The following is a 20,658-nucleotide window of genomic DNA, read 5'->3' as shown; positions in this document are numbered from 1 at the left end:
CACACTCTCGGCCTGAACACATAACTTATAGAATAAGATGCACACTAAAGGTGTATTACAAATATTTTTCTAAAGGAAAATCACTTATCTTCTCAAACCTGACTAAATTAGTCCCCTTTGAGTTCACACCAGTTCAAGTTAGTGTCCATGTCTCTCAACACATGTACTGCATGTGGCTAAGAGATTGTCCAGGTGTTTAACAGTCCATAAGCTATGTATAGTCCTGTAGGTAGGCGGGAGGATGTCTGTTGTGCCTTGAGGGGTACCTTGGCATTGTTGTGATCGTAGGGGGCATCACTGTTATCACAATTATCATCATCAGGATCTGGTGGGATGTCCAATAGCTCTGGAGCTATCTTCTTGAAGAATGAAGAATTTCTGACCATGAAGTGTCCATTTTTGGCCGTTGTAACCATGGAGCCTTTGACTTTGGTCACACTGTTATATGGTGTGGTGAGCTTGTTATGCTTGGACTAATGATCAAGCACAGTATCACCTGGAGTGAGAGTGTGTGGTGTAGCATGACAATGAGAATCTGCATGAATGAAGGAATCTTTGTGTACACCTTGTGTTGGAACAACAGTTCAGCAGGTGAGCTTTCTATTGTGCTGTGAGGTGTGGATCGATACTCACATAGGAACATGTTCAGTTGTTGTTCCCAGTGAATTCCTTTTGTTTTAGCCACATGCACAGCTTTGCTGAGTGTGCTTTCAGCTGTAGCACTGACTTGAGGCCAAAGTGGTATGATCTAGCAGGGATGGAATCATAGATAGTCTGCAAACTGGGAGAACTGGTCGCTGTTGAATGGGGGACCATTATCAGTTTTCACAACTCTGGGGATCCCAAACAAGGAGAAAACTTTGTCCATGACCGGAATGACTGCATTAGCTAAGGTTGACTTTACACTCATGACAACTGGGTAGCATGTATAATCATCCATGATGAAAAGAAAGTCCTCTCCAGTTGGAAGTGGTCCATAGCAATAACGCTATGCCTGGGAGCTTCTAGCAGAACTGACATTTTCAGTGACTCAATATGTGCAGCTGGTGTGTTGGTCTGACACAAGACAACTACAAACTGTTGCTTCTGCTTTGCGATCAATGATTGGGAACCAAACTTTGGTTCTGAGTAATGCTTTAGTTTTGAAAATGTCCTGGTGTCCTTCGTGGGACAGCTGTAACACTTGTAGGGCAGTGGAAATTACTATTCTGGTGCCCTGCAGTACAATGTCTGATGCATGTGATGTTGTTCACTGCTAACATGTCTGAACTGTTTTTATATGTCAGCCTGTTGTGACTTGTCAGTTTTGTGGCATGTGTTGTCTAACATGAGCACTGACCTCTTGAAGGATTGGGTCTTCAGTAGTCAGCTGGGTTGTCAGTTCTCTTTCTTTATTCCAGCTTGAAGCTATACAGATGAAGCTTCAGTCCCCATCTCTCAATCCTGGAAATGCTCACGGCTCCACACAACAGCTAGTGTTTCCTTTTCCTGTCTGGGAGTATCTCCTCTACACATCGCTGAGAGACCAACAAACATATGCTATTATGTACTTCACACCTTTTTCATTATTTTGGCAGAGGATTGCACCCAGTCCAACAGGGCTAGCGTCCACAATCAGTTCTGGCTCTCTACCTGGGTAGAAGTATGACATCATAGTGTCACTGGTTAGACTGTCTTTCAGTGTCTGTAACGCAGCTTGCTGTTCTTAGCCCCATACCCAGGTCTTTTCTGGTGAGCTTGCGCAGTGGTTCTGAGATGGAGAAGGCTTTGATAAACCTGGAGCAATAATTGGCCATGCCTAGCAGACTTTTGATCTCACCTGGATTCTGGGGGTCTGCAGCATGTTGAACTGCAGCAACACATTTTTTACACATGCATGTGAGATCACTTTCTCTGAGTCTCTGGAACAGTGCTTGGAGGTTGCTGACATGTTCAGTCTGGGAGGCACCATAGACAATGATGTCAACGCTGAGGTTCTTCACATCAGAGACAACTAGCAGTGTTTTGCATATGGCATTTTGAAATACCTCAGCAGCCAAAACTCTGTCTTTTGTAGCACCTCAATCAGGCCAGTGATCTCCTCAAGGATGTCATCTGCCTCAAGTCTTCCGAAGACCTTCTGGCAGATGTGGAATGGCACACTTCAATATGGTTGACATGTAGGTTTGATGTCAGGATTAATGTGAAGCTTTACCTGACAGTCTTTCAGTTTTCCAATCCTTTGAAACAGTTTAGGATGATTTTCCACCAGCTCATCTGCGACTGTACAGCAATGTGGTGTATGATTCTGGTGTGACTACTTAAATTAGTCCCAGTGCTTTAGATGCTTTGTAGCTGAGGACATTGAATCCATCATCTTTAATCACAAGGAATGTGCAGATTTTCTTTTTCTGTCCTTTCTCCACACTGCACTTGAAACCACCACTAACAAGCAATTTAACATTGGAGCGAAAGGGGTAGATCTTGGTTGTGGCGAGGCTGAGTTGTGGACATGGCATCAGTTATTTCACTGGCAAAGTTTGCAGAGACTCCTGAATCAATTAAAACTAGCATACTACTGCCATGCAGCTTGATGAGGGTCTATGGCAGCTCTGAGATAATAAATATAATAATCAAACTTAATTTATACAGCACTTTTTAAAATAAATTTATAAAGTGCTTTACATGATTGAACCAGGATTAAAACATTTCAGTACTGAGGCAAGTAAAATCAGGCAATTAAAATAATACAAAAATGAAATGGAATAAAATCCCAAACAATAAAGATAAAAAAGAAAAAAAAAGACAACAGTAATAATAAAACAAGTAAGACGTGTTGGAAATAAAATGGTGTGCTAGAATTAATAAAAGGCTTTTTAGAAAAATGTTTTAAAAAGTGATTTAAATGTCACCAATCCTGCAAGCCTCAGATTCTTAGGCAGGGAGTTCCAGAGCTGCGGGCCCTGACTGCAAAAGCCACCTTTAGTCTTGAGCCAGGACTAAGGACTAGCCAGCAGAGTCCTGCCCGAGGATCTGAGTCCTCACTCTGGCTTGTAGGGGAGCAGCAATTCAGCAATGTAGCTGGGAGCTGAACCATGGAGTGTTTTAAATGTGATCAGTAAAATCTTAAAATCAATTCTGAAACTTACTGGTAACCATTGAACAGAAGCTAAAACAGGGCTGATGTCCTCTAGTATTTGTTAAAAGCTGAGCAGTCTAATTTTGTACCAGCTGAAGGCATGAAATTGTTTTTTGGCTTAAACCTGAACACAATTACAGTAATCTAACCGAGATGAAATAAAAGCATGGATGACTTTCTTGAGATCAGGCCGAGAGAGAAAAGACAGTGTTGAAAGATGGGAGAGTACCATGCTTGCTGTGGTGTGCCAACTACCATTCACATTTGTCTTTGTTAGCTTAGCTAGCTTAGCCTCACTTGTCTTCTTGTCCATCTTTCTGCCCTCTTTTCTCTTCAGGAAAACACGGTGTCCGTGTTGACTCTTTGTGTGTCTTTCTTTCTACACTTCGTCGCCAATGTAATGTTTCTGATGCAGTGTTGCACCAGACGAACAATGACTTACTGAACAGCATGGTTTATTAACCGAGGCTTGTACACGCAGTTATCTCTCTCTCTGCTTGACTATGTATTATGTACCTCCACCAGGTGGCATAGTTTCACTTTGAACACATAATATTCCAGGGAACATCACAAATATTATCTCTCTCTAGATCCTACCTTCCTGGTAGATGCCCACCTCTTTTAAACTTCACATGTGCATTTTGTGAAGCAAGTTTTGTCAAAAAAAATTGTATTCTTCAACCCAAGACAAGAGTGATGTCACCACAGATGATATTATAAGTCTGAGTACAAGCCCTGTGATTAACACATTGACATGTAAGAATGGTGTCCCTTTAAGACTTTGCCTTTGCCTTGTAGAGGAGAAAGTGCAGGAGGAGGTTACCATGTACCACTAAGAGTCCACACTATGCGGGTGTCATCACAACCATATCTGTAAAATTAGTTTCTGTTTATTTTAGCCCTCAAACTTCAAACAGAGAAGACGATCTAATGAGTGAAACCAGTTCCTGAAGTGTTTGGGTGGCAAAGCAAACTCACAGACCCCTGACTGTCAGTGGCATATGTTTGTCCCTCCCTGGTCTATTGGATAAATGAGTGCAGCAGTGTTGACACATGCTTGTTTAGTCCTTGTGTTAAAGAGAGAGAGAAAAATAGAACATGACAGTCTGTATCCTTCTTACACAACAGGCCAGACAGACACAACAGGATTGGCCGCAGTGTTAGATGTCTGTGGTTTGCTCAATGAGAGTAGGAAAAGAATTCCTTATTACTTTGGTGTGGTTTCCATTATTCCACACATCTGAAGAAGTAACCCTGACTGGGATTGCACATAGATACACTCACACTGAGTGGAGGTTTGTGCTCTTTCTTCCAGTTGCCCTCTTTTTGAAAATCAATTTTCTGCATTGTTTGCTTTCCTCTCAAGCATCTTATGCACATTTGTTTGTTGAGAGCACTGTAGTTTCATACGACCAGTGTTGACTTCATATCACACCATCATTTAAATCCACAACTTCAGTCAACAAAGACTGAACACGAGTTGGTTGACAACTGCACACACTGTAAAAAAAAATGTGATCGATGGACTGTCAGCAAAGGTTGTGTGTGTGTGTGAGAGAGAGAGAGAGAGAGAGAAAGAGAGAGAGAGAGAGACAGAGCAGTAATAGGTTATAATAACCAACCCAAATCAGCCACAGAGATCAGGGAAGCTAATCCGGTGTCAAGCCTAATAGAATCACCGACACAGGAATAGACTATAAGGCTCAACAGTGGCTTTGACCTTGCTTCAGTGTGTGTGTATGTGTACGTGTGTGTGTATGATGGTAGTATTTCCTGGATTAATGGTACAGGGGCTATGGCTGGATTACCAACCAACAGGCAAAATGGGCAACTGACCCCAGGCCCTAGAAATCCAGCAGCCCCAAAAAGCTACAGGTGGACTGTGTATATTTGCATTTTAGGTTTCAAGTGTATTGCTGACAACAGGACCTTAACTAGGAGACACTTGGATATATACCTGTTTGCTATCTAGTTTAACTGAAAATTTGGGGATTATCCACCACCAAAGTGCACTATCAACTTACAAGATAATAGCCTTAAGGTAGGTCCTGCTTTATTAGGGAACGGATGGCCGTTTGTGGGCATGCGCAAACAATCTGATGTCATCATGAGGAGGAAGTAGAGATAACATTGCAAATGGAGTTTGCTGGGCTTTTGACTTAAAGGCTGCATTTTTACATACCTTCACCTCACATTTTGGAACTTTGATTATGTCTGATGTCTATGTCTATATCCAACAATATATAAATGACAGATAATCATAAAAATCATGTTATGTCCCCTTTTTAGGGCCTGTCAAAATCTGGTTTAAAGAATTTGATTGTTTCAGTTTTCTGCTTATGTTCCATATTTCCAAATATGTCCAATTTCCACAAATCTCAGGCAAGGTATCCTAGCATAGAGAAACATGTAGAATGGACAACATGAGGGGGGTTTAACTGGGGCCCAGAGGCTCATTTTTGCTCTGAGGTCCCATATCAGGTTAATCTGGCAATGTCAGGAGCCTCAGAGCCCAGCAAGTATTTAGGTCATACTTATACTGACATGACAACTATATAACTGTTATCTTTTGATTTCTGTTGTTTTTCCCTTTGAACCTTTGACATCTGTGTATTCTTTTAATTATAAATATAATTCCTGATGCCAAGTCAGAACCCTTAAATTAGATCCATGCGTCTCCTTTTTTTGTAACTTGAAGGAATAATTAATTATGTGACATGGTGGTTGACCTCAAACCACTGTAGATGAGATAGGATCACATAAGTGATTAAAACAATGTGTCACATGCAGCGCACATGATTAACCCTCTACGGTGTGAAAAAAGAATGAACTGCACTTAATTTCTACAAGCATGTCAGCAACAACAACAGTTAATTACCGAACATCCGGAACAAAAGTCAGGATGAATTTATTCACGATAGGATCTGCTCTGCTGTTTTGTTCTCCCAGGCGCTATCTGTCATCTGACTGTGATCCTAAAATGAGTTTCTTACTAACTGCATATCCCATGGTTCAGGGAAAGATGGTGGAAGCCCTGCTTGGTCTTGTATGACCTGTACATAGTGGCTGACGTTAAATAGATATTTCTGTATGATGGAATCAGTTTGCTGACTTATTGGCTCACTGGTGTATAGTTTTAAAATTAAATTGAAGAGTTAGGATTACCGGTAGGTTTAGGTTAATTGAAGTTTTGGGTAAGAAAGCCAACACTGTAGATCATCACAATATAGTAACTCAAACATACATGTTAGTTCCACTAGTTGCCTGCACTAAATGTGCTGTCAGGCACAGATTTTCTAGTGTTAGATGTCTGTGCATATGTATGTGTTACATTACTGCCTGAAATTCATCAATGTTTCAAGATGTTTCAGGTTTCCAAAACAAGTGTTTTGTGGTCACAGGTCTTTCAATAAGTCATAACTTTAATGGTAGCACCTACTGTGCTTTCCGTTCATGCCAGAAAAGTACAGTATGTGCTAACATGTTGGGCTGCAACAGAAAAAAAACATGTGGGCTCACCCACAGTGTTGTATGTGAAATAAACAAAATACATAAAAAAACAACAGTATAGGTCTAAAATTCAGGCTGGCAAAAACTACCTATAGTTATGTTTACGACATCTAGCAGCCGTAGTAATGCACTCCGGCTTTCCAAAACTGTTACAAATCACTGTTAAAAATGATGTTTTATGGTGTGACAATGCTGTGGTTAAGGTCTGGTTAGGTTTAGGCACAAAATCTACACGGTTAGGGTTAGGGAAAGTTCATGCTTTTGGTTAAAATGATCATATGCAGCCTTCATCGTCATGGCAACAGTAAACACCACAATGTGATGGTTTTCTAACTCGTAGTTGTCCCGACTCGCAGTTGGGAACATGACACTCGCGGCTGGAAACAGGAAGCTAACAGTGGTCTCTTGCAGCAAAGTCATATCTAGCTAACCATCCAACCAACCCACTTCCTCCTAAACAAGGCAAAATCATCTTATCGGGTCACCTTATATTGATGTCCTCTGAACTGCGTCACTTCCCCAGGTCATAATTACTATGGCTGCTAGATGGCGTAAACATAACTATAGGTTGTTTTTGCCTGCCTGAATTTAAGACCTATACTGTCGTCCTCCTTGTGAGGACAGGCTGGAAATACTTAAGATTCAGCCTGATTGCTCAGATTAGACTGTTGTTGTTTTTTGCTCCTGTCTACACATTTTTATCACACAGAAGGTGGCTATCATACCTTTATTCTCTCGATACACATTACCCTTTAAAGACTACCAATATGTTTCTGTTTGTGCTATCCATTATTGCTAAACAATGGATATCTGATTCCTAAATGGAATTCTTTCCATGTGTTTAGCCTTTTGATCTCTGAAGGCAGACAGAGATTCAGAAAGCAGGCAGAGACCAGATTAGGTCTTATTGTGGTTTGGCAAATATATACATCTAGTTTCATCAAGTTCATCAAGTTTCTTTGTTTTCCTTTTCAGCATCTCACAACGAAGTTAAGTTGTACATTCAACCACAAATTGCCAAATGTAAACATAGCATCATTTAAAGATATAATAGGTTGCATTCCAAAAAGACAATACTGTAAACACACTACCTGACACTACTCAGTGTGTCAAAACTGATGTTTTTAAGTGTCAAAAACAAAACTCTTGTGAGAAAAAGTAGTCTAAAAAAATGGCTCCAATTTTAAGTTGTTTAAGTTAGAATTTACTGACAATGTTTTGGCATTGCAGCAAAGTTCTTCTCAACCCAAAAATGTCAAATTTGCATGTTCTAATCTGACTTTCAGCCTGGGATCAGTTTTTCAAATGTGGCAACACTCTTGTTGGACTGTTTTTTTTCTCACATAAAATGTGTCAAACTTCTCTGTCCAAACCAGCACTTAAGCACTTTCACATCAAAACAAACACATGGGTTGGTTTTTATTATCTGGTCACGTCAGGACACTTCATGTTTCCGCTCACTCCAGGATGAATAACTGCAACATAAGAAGTCACATCCATTTTTGTTTCAAACCACAATGCAGGCATTCACATTTGGAGAAAACTGAGGCGGTCATCCAAAAACCAATCAAGTAGCTATTTGTCTCTCTTTTGTTACTCTATCCTTGCTTCTGTGCTGACACTGGTCATCCAAGCTGCCAAAAAAAATATCACATTTAAGTATCTGACTTCCTCACAAGAAGTCATGTTGTCCTAACTGGTATAGAAGGTTGTGGCTGCTTCCAGTGTTACTGTTGTTGCACTACACTCGATGTCACATGCAAGGCAGGCAAACATGAACACAGCCGAAATGAGCTGTCTGCATGCACAAGAACTGGATCATATATTATTTGATATTTAAATATAAAGTTTTTGCAGTCTGAGCATGAATGAACAAATTAAAACTGGGGGCAGATGCAGACAAAAGTCGACACATGACCATATTTAGGTATGAATGCCACGGGCTGAATAGACATACAGTAATATCGTCTATGAATGGAAATGGACTGCATTTATATAGCATCTTTCTAGTCCTTTGACCGCTCAAAGCACTTTAAGCTACATGTCAACATTCACACACACACACACTGATGGCACAGCCCGCGGGAGCCAAGGACACTTCAAGACATGAACTGGAACAGCCGGAGACTGAACCGCCGATCTTCCAATTAGTGGACGAGGCAGCTGGATTTACGAGATCACAACATCACGTGAGAATCCATGGCTTCAAGTTATGCGCTTGTGTTGTGGTTCGGACCAATCAGCGTCCTATGAGGATTCTCACGTGATCTTGCGAATCCAGCTGTTTCGCAAGGTAAGACGGTGATAGACAGATGGTTCATCCAATCACCTTCCAAGTACTGTTTGAAAGTACCTGCCATTTTTCAAACATCATCCAAGGACGACTTCTCAGATGGTTCTGTGTAACAAACTATCTGGTGCATTAGGTTAAGAAGTTATCACTTCATGCAAATAACGTAGAGACAAGTAGACAGGTGAGTACAGGCTGTACATCTAAACTGTGGTCCTTGTCAGCATGTGTACACTGGAAATAATTTAAAAGTGAAATATTGGTCAAAGCAGCGGCTGCCAAGTAAAGTAGTGTTTGGAACATTATCTGGCTTTGTTTAATGCAAAGCACCACTAATTTACCCCATTAAGTTGTCTGGGCATGTTAACTGAAACATAACTGCTTATTTTTCCAAACAACGGCTATGAATTTATATCTTTAGTATCAGGTATGCACAGGAAAGAGTTGTACTACTCAGGCTGTCACGTAGCACTCTTTGACCAGAGTTTGACACTCATGACAAATCACTATTGTTTACAGTGTTCATATATTTGAATTAATTGAGCTATTTGAATTTCACAGGAAGGCTTCATTTGCATTCACACATTGTTCACAGCTGTGTCGACTGTTCCAGCTTAGCGTGTGTCCTGCAGTGTATTTGTAGTACAAAAGATGATTTTCCTACTGTATAATATCCCTTTTTTCATTTGTGTTTTACGAAGTAATCGCTACTGTTCCCCCATGTGCACTGTGGCAAGAGGTTGTGCTATTCAGTACCAAAACAATGTAATGCATTTTGGTTTTCTTTGTTTTACCAAGCATGAGGTTGTTGTCAGTTCATTACTGAGCTGAGAGATGAAACTAGTTTCTATTTGTGCATTTATCCTCCATCTACCCTGTACTTGTGCTTAAGACAAGTCATGCTTTAATGTTAATCAAAACAGTGTGGTGCAATTCATCTGGTTTATAATGTGCTGCATAAACAAACAGTTTGTACTTAAACAGAGGAGCTTGTAAAACCACCAAACTAAGAGGAAAGGGGAACACAAGCAAGACTAAAAGTACAAAATGATGCAACTGCTATGTCAGAACCAGTGAAAGTTAAAAAGAATGCATACATATAGGTTTTGTTTTTTATGATTGTTTTGGCTGATCTAATGCTTTGTGGCAAGGCTAGTCTACAGATTAAGTATCCAATCATCTATCAGGATTCCCAACCCTATTGATGACAATAGGGTTGGGAATATAATATAATAACAGTGCAAAACCTCAAATTACGTTTAATTACAACATTTTTTATGTACATTGGCAACAGTTTTAAATTGTCATTTTCACCAACACCTATAAAAGTAGTAAATCTGAGAAACACCAGGCAAGCACTACGGAGGAAAAGTGTTATGAAAACAATTGGAAGCCAGTATTTTAATGTCTTTTTATGTATTGTGTACATCACTTAGAATTGCCTTGTTGGTGTAAAGGTGCAATACAAAGAAACTTGCCTGTGTTGCGCCAACAATAAGAAGCAAAGGCCATTTGTTCTTTTGAATTTGAATGGAATAAACTGTTCCCATCCACCATCTCCAGACTTTCAAACCAAACTCACAACAACAGCAGACTTATAGCTACCTCAACTGTATGGGAAAACACTTTTAAGAAAAACTTAAAAACTGCAGGAAGGCAATGTGATTTGACATGATCCTTTAGACCTTTGAGGCCATCATTTAATGGTTCTCACTTCTTCAGCCACTTTCAGGTTTTGAAATTTGGCTTCAGGGTGAAGATTAAAGTTGGGATTAGTCTTATGTTAGGGTTAGAGTTTAACTAAATGAGAGGACTAGCAAGGATTGGGTTTGTGTGTGGTGTGAGTGTGTGGTTGAGACACTAGGTAGCAGGTTTCACCCTCAGGCCGTCTGAACATCTGTCAGCTCAAATATCAAAGGTGGCCACTAAACTGACACATCGGTCCACACAGATGTCACCTATATAGGCATCACGTACTATAAAGAGAGAATGAAGATTGCTGCCCCCAAGTATTTGAGCTGTGATCATACAACAGATAGTTTCAGTCCAACCATCTGATTAGGCAGACACGACAGTCCTTCAACAAAAAGCAGGTGTTTCTTTTCTTTTTCATGGAGGTGAAGCGAGAAAAGTGACAGACATCACGTATTGCCACACATACTCTACGCCGTGTCTGAGATAATGATACAATAGCTCAATTATCTTGCTGCAGATCCATCAGAATGTTAACTCCTTTGAGAAAAATGCAGATTAACAAGAAGCCGCTCTGACACTGACAAATTTTAAATGAGTCTGACTCGACTTTGGCTGTAGTTTCTTAGCTATAGTTGGGAGATGATAATCGCCTTAATGGTAGGGATTCCACATTTTAATCAGATATAATCACTGAAATGTTATCCAGTCGTAAATGGGATAAGGATGACCTGTCTACCAAATTCAATAGAAATGTTTTACAATGTTTCACAATGTTTAATAAAAACTTTTTATTTAGACACCCATCTGACAGAGACTATCAGGGGCACATGTAACTTCTTTGGCACAGAGAAATGGCTCAGTAGGTAAATACAGGAGGTATTGATTGGGGTGCAAAACTACATTTCTCAAGTACTGTACAATTTTGAGATACACTACATAAAATAAAAAAAATATATTATACATGTTACTTATCTAGATTTATCTGACAGCTTTAGATAAAAATTTTACATTTAAAAAAGCTTAAAAAATACATTGCATTGTTAGAAATTAAACCAGTAGTTTTCAACCTTTTTCTCATGACCACTTAGAAAAAGCAGTGTCGTGCTCTCCCAAAGACACATCTTCCCTCTAAACTGCTCACACGGTTTCAATTAATCAACTGTACGAGGTCCAAATAGGTTAAATTATCCAATATTTAAAATAAGTCAAAAAATTAATACAAATTTGTGTTGCAGAACTTTGTTTTTTCTTCTTAATCATCTCATGACACCTCAAATTTATCTTGTGGCCTTTAGGAGGGAGTCCAACCCCTAGATTGGTAACCACTGGGCTGTATATAAAATAGTTCAAACTAGCTTCACTTTGACCACTTAGAACAGTAAAGTGCTACTTATGCAGTGATGCATCAGTATAAGCAATTGAATGATGTCATATACAATAATACATTAGTCATTGGGAGCATTTTTCTGCAGAATGTGCACTTTTGATACATTAAGCACATTTTCCAAACCACCTCCACAGGTGAGATATATAAATGCATACATTCTACATTAAGTACACAATTTAACTGCATTGTGTCTTCATTCATAGATTCTGCATGAAAAAAAATTGTATGAGCCAAATGAGGAAATTCGTCAACTAGCTTAGTGTCATGCTTCCCCAGAGTGTACTATCAGCAGACTGGTGGAATTAAATGCTAGTTTTAAATATGATCCATGAGTCGCAGGTAAATGATACAGATCAGACAAGATAGCTAGGTTATAATCTACATTAAAATTGCCAACCAAAGCTGTTGAAAAATATAAGTAAATGAAGTATAAATAGGCTTGTGTGGGAATTCATCCCAGTCAACACTATCAGTGATCCACTCTATCAGCTTTAAAGATAGTCCCGTTATTAGGAGGTCACTGAGTCTACTTTTTAATGTGGAAACAGTGATAGTGGAAAGAAAAACAAGATGGGAGAGAGAGTCAGAGATGGAGAATGGGGATGTCAAGAGAGGGTAAAAAATGAGGGGCGTAAAGATCCAGACAGTGAGTGTGAGGGAGATAAAGAAAATCATTGAGACAGAGAGGAAGATTACCAGGTCAAAACGGACAGAGAGAGGCCTGAGCTGTCATATGACTGCACTGCTGGGAAGGCCGAGCCTCACCTTGAAACCACATGATCTCTATCTGCTCTGTCTGTCTCTCGGGATATTGCGGGAAAGACAATAAAAACAGACAAGGTGAGGAACTTGTTTACTTCAGGGTAAGTGTTAAGGTTACAGGTTAAAGGAATGAATTTGCTAAATAAATTTCCTGACATGTATATATGTCTGCACTGAACTCCTCTGCACTCTGCTGTTTCTGTTCCACAGAGCAGAGAAAGCTGTCTGCGCGTCATCCAAATCCTTAGAGTATGTTTTGCTCTAACTAGCCATAGGAATGTGCAGCATATAAACACTCTGCTAAATGTGTAAACCATCATGGAGCTGGCAGGGCTGTAAAATCATGGCCATATAGGATGAGAGAAACAGCTTGATCTGAGATGAAGAGCAAGGGAAGTGGGAAAATATCCAAACTTTCTCCTAAACACAAGTTCAGCTCACCAATGTTTGTTTCCCCTCTCTCATCCCTTTGGTATGAAGCATCACAAATCTGCAATTTACTCATCACTTCACAGGATATCTTTGTGTTTAGGTTTTAAATTCAGAAGTGTGTGCAGCTTTAAAGGACTTAAGTACCCAGAAATCTTGTAAGGTGATGTCAACACACTCAAATTCACTAACCTGCTAGAAAAAGGCCTTACAACCCCTTTCAGGTGCTTGACTCCAGTAGTCCTACAAAAACCATATTGACACAAAACCATCAGATAAGTACTTGAGCTCCACTTGAATTTAATTACAAACTCTCAACGTGAAGCAGAAACAACCAGCAAGAAGTGTTTGTTAAGTGTTTTTAGAGTGGTGGAGTGATGAGTGGAAATGGTTGGGACTTCAGGGATGACAAAAGTTACTGCTGGTGCTTCTGAAGGTGACGTGGGTCCAATAGGCTTTTTTCATGGAAGAGATATTGTATGTTGCAGGTGTAGATAGTAAAATGAATGATGGCTGAATTCCATTTAGCTGTGTCAGTTTCAGGGTTCTGGAATTGCGCATGCTGGCACACCGTCATGGAAAGCCAGAGCCATTGTTAATGTTATTAGATACACCTGTGTTTTTCCCACTACGACAAGTCAAAAAGTCTGCTGTATAGAAAGGCCAATTGTACAAAACAGCCGGGGACGCCATATGAGGGAGGAAAGTTAGGATGATGAGGGCCTGTGACTGACAGGGGCCCTAAAAATGATTAAACATTACATTTTTTTTCAATATTAAATGATTAACATATCATCATTAATAGAATATTTTATTTACAATGTACTAATAAAACAAAGGGTTTCTTTGTCTTTTCCTGTTTTTGGCAAAAAGTAAACATCCAGAGAGTGTTAAACCGCCCCATCCCCCTCTTCTATTTACATGAAATGGTTTGGTCCTGCCCGCAAACCAGGCGCAAAATGGTACTTGCTAGCATTTGTCCCTGCCTCTGCCTGGTGCCAGGCTCAACAGATGCAGCTTCAGGCTCAGCAGCACTGTCTCCCCATCCCTCTACCAATGAACCAGCCCTACTCCCAGCTGAAGGAGGAAGTGAGCAGCATTGTGTTGAATAACATGTCAATTGGCATAATTGCTGGGGGTCTGTGGGAATTTATTTTTTCATTATTATGAAAAAAAAAAAAAGATTAAATCCTTTTCAATGATATGAATTCAAACACTGTAATTATTTTTCCACATAATGATTATTATATGAGACAAAAACAGCCTATAGTCTGTACTGGATGAGGGACAGTTTGAACCGTTGAGTGACTCAGTCTGTATTAAAGTGACAGCCAATGATATATAATGATATATAAAATAATACCTTCAAGTTATACAGCAAAGATATGTCTATGTTTATTTTAAGTTATTCATTAATGTTAAGAGAATTTTCCATTCAAGAATTTTACCATTAAAATTACATAAAATAGTGAATTCCACTGTGTGCAGAATGTTGCATGTATGTCTGCATAATGTTATATTTTCACAGCTCACTGTCAGTAAATATTGTACAGCAAGTATTGTACTACAAGAGAGTAACAAGTCTGCAAAGGTAGAATTATTTAAAGCTTTGAATGAGTCGACTGGGTTCTGGAGGTGTAGTTACAGCAATTGTGAAGGGTTGGCGTGGTCTGTGGTGGTGGGGGCCAATGTGATATCTTTTCATGGGGCCCAAAATCCCTAGCAGCACCCTTGAAAGCAACTGAGATAGAATACAGAAATTTCACAATCCAAGAGTTGCCCTCACTCTCACACCGTTTTCCTCTTCCAGTGTTTTCAGTGTTTCCAATGAAATGTTTGACTATAAATCTTAAAACTGTAGCTGTGATGACTGGATGATTTGTAAGTCTTTAAGCATTCAAATTCAGCATAACTGCCATGTGGTGAGCAAAAAAGTGCCTATATGAATTTGCAGATATGGATGAGTGGTCTGGTTAACAAATTTCAGCTTTTTCACAACTTTTTTAAGATGTCATGGCACAAATAGAGGTGATACGTAATGTGTACTTTGCATCCCTTGTCTATAGTCTTTCTGAGTTCTAACAACTAGCGACCACCTTTTGTCAGTACCAGATTAACCTGTTAGGTGCCCCGAGGTAATCTTTGCTATTGGGCCACCGCATAGTGTACTACCCTGTGCATTCTGTATGTACTCTGTCACCTCCACGTTCCTATTATGTCCTGTGCAACCAGTTCTCCTATGCTGGAAGAACACTTAATTATTGTTTGTTTGTGGTAATTTGATTAAATAAACACAACTTTAGAAAAATGCACCATGTGGGCACAATATAAACTGAAATAATTACCATATTGGCCTGAATATAAGACAACCCTCCTTTTCCAACACCTGCTTTTAGAAAAGTACCTTTTAATGACACTTTCAGACTGGTCCTGCAAGGAAAGTTGCCTTGAGATACTAACAGTCCTCATCTTTGAAGCCTTAATTTCTCTTGTAAAAGAGAAACAGGAAACACTTCCATTAAGGCAGAATGTAAATCTCACATTTATGTAATTGCCGAATTACCCAAACCAGTTGCTATGCAATAAACTTGGGACTTTTGGGGGCCCCTTGTGGCCTGGGGCCCTGGGCAGTTGCTGGCTTTGCTCAGCCGGTATTCCAGTCTTGCTTTTTGATTCTTATGTCACTGTTGTCCTAGTCCTCAACTTTGAAATAAATCTTATCCATACAACTGTTATGTTAAGATGTAATTTTCTGCATGTTATTGATAAAATTGGTCAAACAGGCTTAATTCTCCAGCACAAAGACACTTTTGTGACATTCTGCAACAGTTCATGTGAGTAGTCCTCCCTGACTTAACTGTCACGTTGCTTTGTATCTGGTGGTATAATCATTTGGGGAAGATTTAATTGTAAAATTACTAAAATGCGGAAATGTCAGCTGTAAATTGAATTATACATAATAATGCAGCATGAGGAGAGGTGAAGAAATGTGAAACATCACATGGTGAGTGAACAGATTTCCAGAACAGGGAGGTTTAAGGACTGTGGAGCTTCCCCTCTGGAGGCATCATAAACCACAATTGCTGAAACATCTGTGATAAACTGATAACACCAACGATCCACCCAGAAAACCTTTTGCTCCAAGAGTCAGGCTGATACTCTGATCTGGTGCAAACTCATCAATCCATATCATCACAAGAGACCATTTAAACAGTTATATCACATAATTTCATTTGTTCATCTAAACCTCTAACTGATGAAGGAAAGTTTATAAGGCACACTTTCACACAAACCCCAGTTAACCAGTACACACTTTTACACCGGCAGTTTCCAGGTCATTTTCATTAGTATAGTACATGGGACAATACCAAAATAGTATAGTGTCTGCTACTTCCAAGGTGCACTGTGCACTGTTAACAGAACTCATTTCTGTAAAAAGTGACCCTTTACATCTCAGTCATAACTTCTGACTTTTGTGCTGTCTCTCACTGACACTTCGACAGTAACTCGTTCATATTTTCCTGACGCATTTTCTCAGTCTGTGAATGTAAACCAACAACCTTAGGTGCAAACTGCTTCTTAAACCTCAAGGTTAAGATCAATCAAGTTTATTTCTGTCATTTAAGTCCTGCAACATGCACACAAAGATAAAATAAATTGGGGCAACAAATGAAACAGATACAAGACCAACAGAGTAATTAAGAGTTGGATAAACACTAAAACACCAACAAATTTGAATGCAAAACCAAAAGGAACATTCCATAATAACATTATCATTTAATTAAACCACCTGGGAGTCATTTTGGCCCATTTTTAATCTTTATCAATTTAATGTTCTTCCCATGATTGCTACCGCTAATCTGTCCACACCTCTCACCCCTCATTTTTCTCCTGCAGTAAAAGTCAAAATGAACGTTGTTAAACTGAGTTGTTGCAGCTGTACTGTACCCAGAGCTTATGTATGCACGCAATAGCCCACACAGGGACGGACTAGGACCAAGAAATGGCCCTGGACTTCTTCACTCTTTCCAGCCCACCACAATCAGCCCGAAGGGGGGAAGGGGGGGGGGGGGCATTGTCGGGAGCACCGAGTCCAACTATGACCCACAGCTGTGGTAGTAAGCTTATCTCAGAGTGCCTGGAAGGCCATTTTTGACTGAAGTGCCCATAAAGACAGATACAGAATGGGACTAGCTCCTTTCTCGCTTCCTTCGCTGCGTCCTAATTCCTTGTCCCGCTGTCTGCCTACATGTCAGGAGTGGCTCTGCGTCAAATCCGCCGCTGCAACAGCTGTTCCAGCGGCCTCTGCGCGCACATACGCACGCACACACAGAAGTGGACTCCCACAGCAGCAGAAAAGCATGCACCAAAGGCTCAAGACGCCCACTGATGCGCGCCATTACGCAAAGCTGCCCAGACCACATGTCATATCAAACATACCCAACTGCACCGCAGCACTATTAAGACATTATGCAGAACTGCCTCCATGATGTGTTTTGTTATTGTACTCGACACACGCGCACAGACACGCACGTTCGCATCATGAGTATTTTTGGGTTACTGGACTATTTGGCTCCAAAAATTACCACTGTGCCATAGATTTCATCCACACATGCGCACACATTAACGCAAAACACACATTAACCCAAACCCTGCACAGAAAACTTCAGCTACATGACGTGAAGACACCGTCTTGGACTGTTTCCCTCTCCAAATAAGTGGAAAATTCTTTGACTGCCTAGAGATGATTTCACGGTTTTTGATATAATAAAAGAATAATATTGTTCTGAATGTTATTGGAGCACGTTACCATGACACTCCACAAATGACTATTTTGTTGCATTAATCCACACAAACAGAATTTAGAAAGTTCAGAACAGTAGGCAGCGGTGAAGAGGGCCTCTGCGCGCACTGAGGCCCTTCACTCTCTCATGTGCACACACGCACAGGCTATAGTCTATAGGCATGCATATGCAAACAAATATGCACGCATGCACACGGAGTAAGGAAGGCGCAGGGAGGGAAAGAGGGGCGATTCAACGCACAGTCCGCCTTTATGTTGGGAGTCAACTGTGACATATCAGCTTTCACTCCCACTAACAGCAAGCCGAGACACAATTAGCGCGTCGGTAATCCAAAGATACAAGCTGAACCACATCTGAACCGTGCCCGTGCGCACTGGGCCAGTTCTCCAACACGTCGCACGAACAGAGCATGACTCCAGAGTGCATTTGAAAACAGTAAGAGTCTCTAATGTTTGTGTGAGTGAACGAGCTTTAGAAACACCCAAACCTTTTGTCTACCTGTGCACAGAGAAGAAGAGACGGGTAAAAGAAGTGAGTTCGTCCTCTCTGGTTTGCCTCCAGGCAGCGCACCGTGCGTTACGTCTCACATTCTACTCTGTTACCTGCCAAAGCTCCGGCTTAGAGGAAGAAATAAGTCAATGAACTTATCACACTGAACAATCAACTCATCTGTCATGCAAAAAGTAGGCTAAATATTGAATCTGCAGCACTTCAAACCCATTTGGAGGCAACCCTGGTGCCAAATTCAGTTTACCCAAACTTTTTAAAACCTTTATATGCACGTTTAAACGCCAGTAGCCTCAAAGCTACTCAACACGCTAATTAATGCACTTAATGTACAATCTTGTGCGCTTTTAGTAATCTTTTCATGTCTGTTATACACGTTGAACACCCTTGATCACCCTCTGTCACTCTTTTAGTGTCAGATTCCCCAAGAACCAAATAGTTTTTCGGCGATAAACACGCTCCATGGAGCACCAAATAAACAAACAAATAAACAAAGTTGTTCCTACCGTAATAAAGGTAACCATAGCATCGGCGGGTTAGTATCCAACAGAGTCGACATGAAGGTGATTAATTTTTAGACAGAATCCTTTGGCGAAAACTTCCCACTTTCTGAGGGCTGCCGCCTGTCTGTGCGCCACACTGGTTCTGTGTGGAGAGGATCAGGGTGTGCGTAATGCGCTCTCTCTCTCTCTCTCTCTCTCTCTCTCTCTCTCTCTCTCTCTCTCTCTCTCTCTCTCTCTCTCTCGACAACATAATCTACGCCGCTCGTTCTGTTACAGGACAGATGGCTCTTGGCGCATGTTGCTGCAAAGACCTGCATGCATGCTGCCACTGTCTGTCAGCGGAGCAAGCCTGCTGACATGAATTAGGACACCGAATTAAGAGCGCGTGCGTGTATGTCTGTGCACGCGCATGTGTGCGTGTGTGTGTGTGTGTGTGTGTGTGTGTGTGTGTGTGTCTAATGCAACCTTTACGTCTTTGTGTAGTACCAGCTGACGTTTGGCAGATTCACCTAGATTGAAACATTTAAGTCATATAGGCCTGATGTCTTTTAAGATTTACTATAAAAGAATCAAACTAAAAACTACCTGCATATTTAAAAAAGAAAAGAAAAGAAAAGAAAAAGAAAAAAAAAGATAATTAGGAATAATGTGGACAGAACAGCTACAACAATAACCTTTAAGTCCCACTCCACTCAGAAATATATTTTTCTTTTTGTTAGTTCACTGTAATTCTGGAGCTTCACTGTGCAGAATGATGTATGTGCAGTTTTACACTACAATGCTGTGTTCACATTCATCTGCTGAAGGAGTCTCTGTGCTCATCTTAAAACTGAGTTGAAGGCCTTTATTTATCAGCATCATTTGTGACATCACAATTTACACAGTGTGATGTGGAAACTTGAAGCCTTGAGAATGATCTTTTCAGTGAAGTAGGAGACTTCTTGTGTCCAGCAGTTCAACTTTTGAAATTAAAAAATATTTGCATATTCATAGATTTTGGATTTCTCAGTGAGGGAGAAGGAGTAGATTGTGATTCACACTAAATCAAAGCTCCCTTTAATTTTATTTGTGAAGTTTCAGGTCGCCCTCAGGCATGTAATTTTAAGAATTTTTAACAAGTTTATTCTTTTTTTTTGTAGAAAAACCCTATCAGACACAAATTATATAAAATACTCTGCTTTTAATGTCTTAAAACATGTGTGGAGGGGATCTTTAAGTATTTTATACTCATAATAATTACCACAGAGACACAATGTGATCCCTGTAGGAATATTACAGGCATATCATATTAGCAGTTTAAAAAAGGAACATTTATAAACAACATGAAATACATGTAATTTTCCCTTGTATGCTATCATAGCTCTAAATAAAAAAGAAACATCAGCCATCTACTTCTATGTCAGAGCTTTTTAATGCAGGGATTTTTTTTTTCAACTCACTCTTTTAGCAGAAACAGATATTCAATATGAGAAATTAATATAGTAAAAGCCAAGGTGACACAGTCACCTCACAGTAAGGCAGTCATTGTTCAGTGGATGGATCTACAGCACTGCAAGCTCCTCTTCTTAGGAGTTTGCATGTAACCAAGCATAATACATATAAAATAATAAATTCCACATTGTCTTCTTGCTCACTGTTCTGTTATGCAAGTA

At 40.1% G+C, this 20,658-nt stretch overlaps 1 protein-coding gene across 1 annotated transcript in view; it reads right to left on the bottom strand.

Moving 5' to 3' along the window:
• Positions 1–19,366, bottom strand: part of ntf3 (neurotrophin 3) — a 40,321-nt gene extending 20,955 nt beyond the window's left edge. The window contains exon 1 of the mRNA XM_044344058.1: positions 19,010–19,366. Within this exon, the coding sequence (XP_044199993.1) occupies positions 19,010–19,027 (18 nt within the window). The 5' untranslated portion in view covers positions 19,028–19,366. The remainder of the gene's footprint in view (positions 1–19,009) is intronic.
• Between the last annotated feature and the right edge of the window lie 1,292 nt (positions 19,367–20,658).

Source organism: Thunnus albacares, chromosome 23, assembly GCF_914725855.1.
Source record: "Thunnus albacares chromosome 23, fThuAlb1.1, whole genome shotgun sequence".
NCBI lineage: Eukaryota > Metazoa > Chordata > Actinopteri > Scombriformes > Scombridae > Thunnus > Thunnus albacares.
Note: the sequence above shows the minus strand (reverse complement) of the source record. Positions and strands in the feature narration are given on the sequence as shown.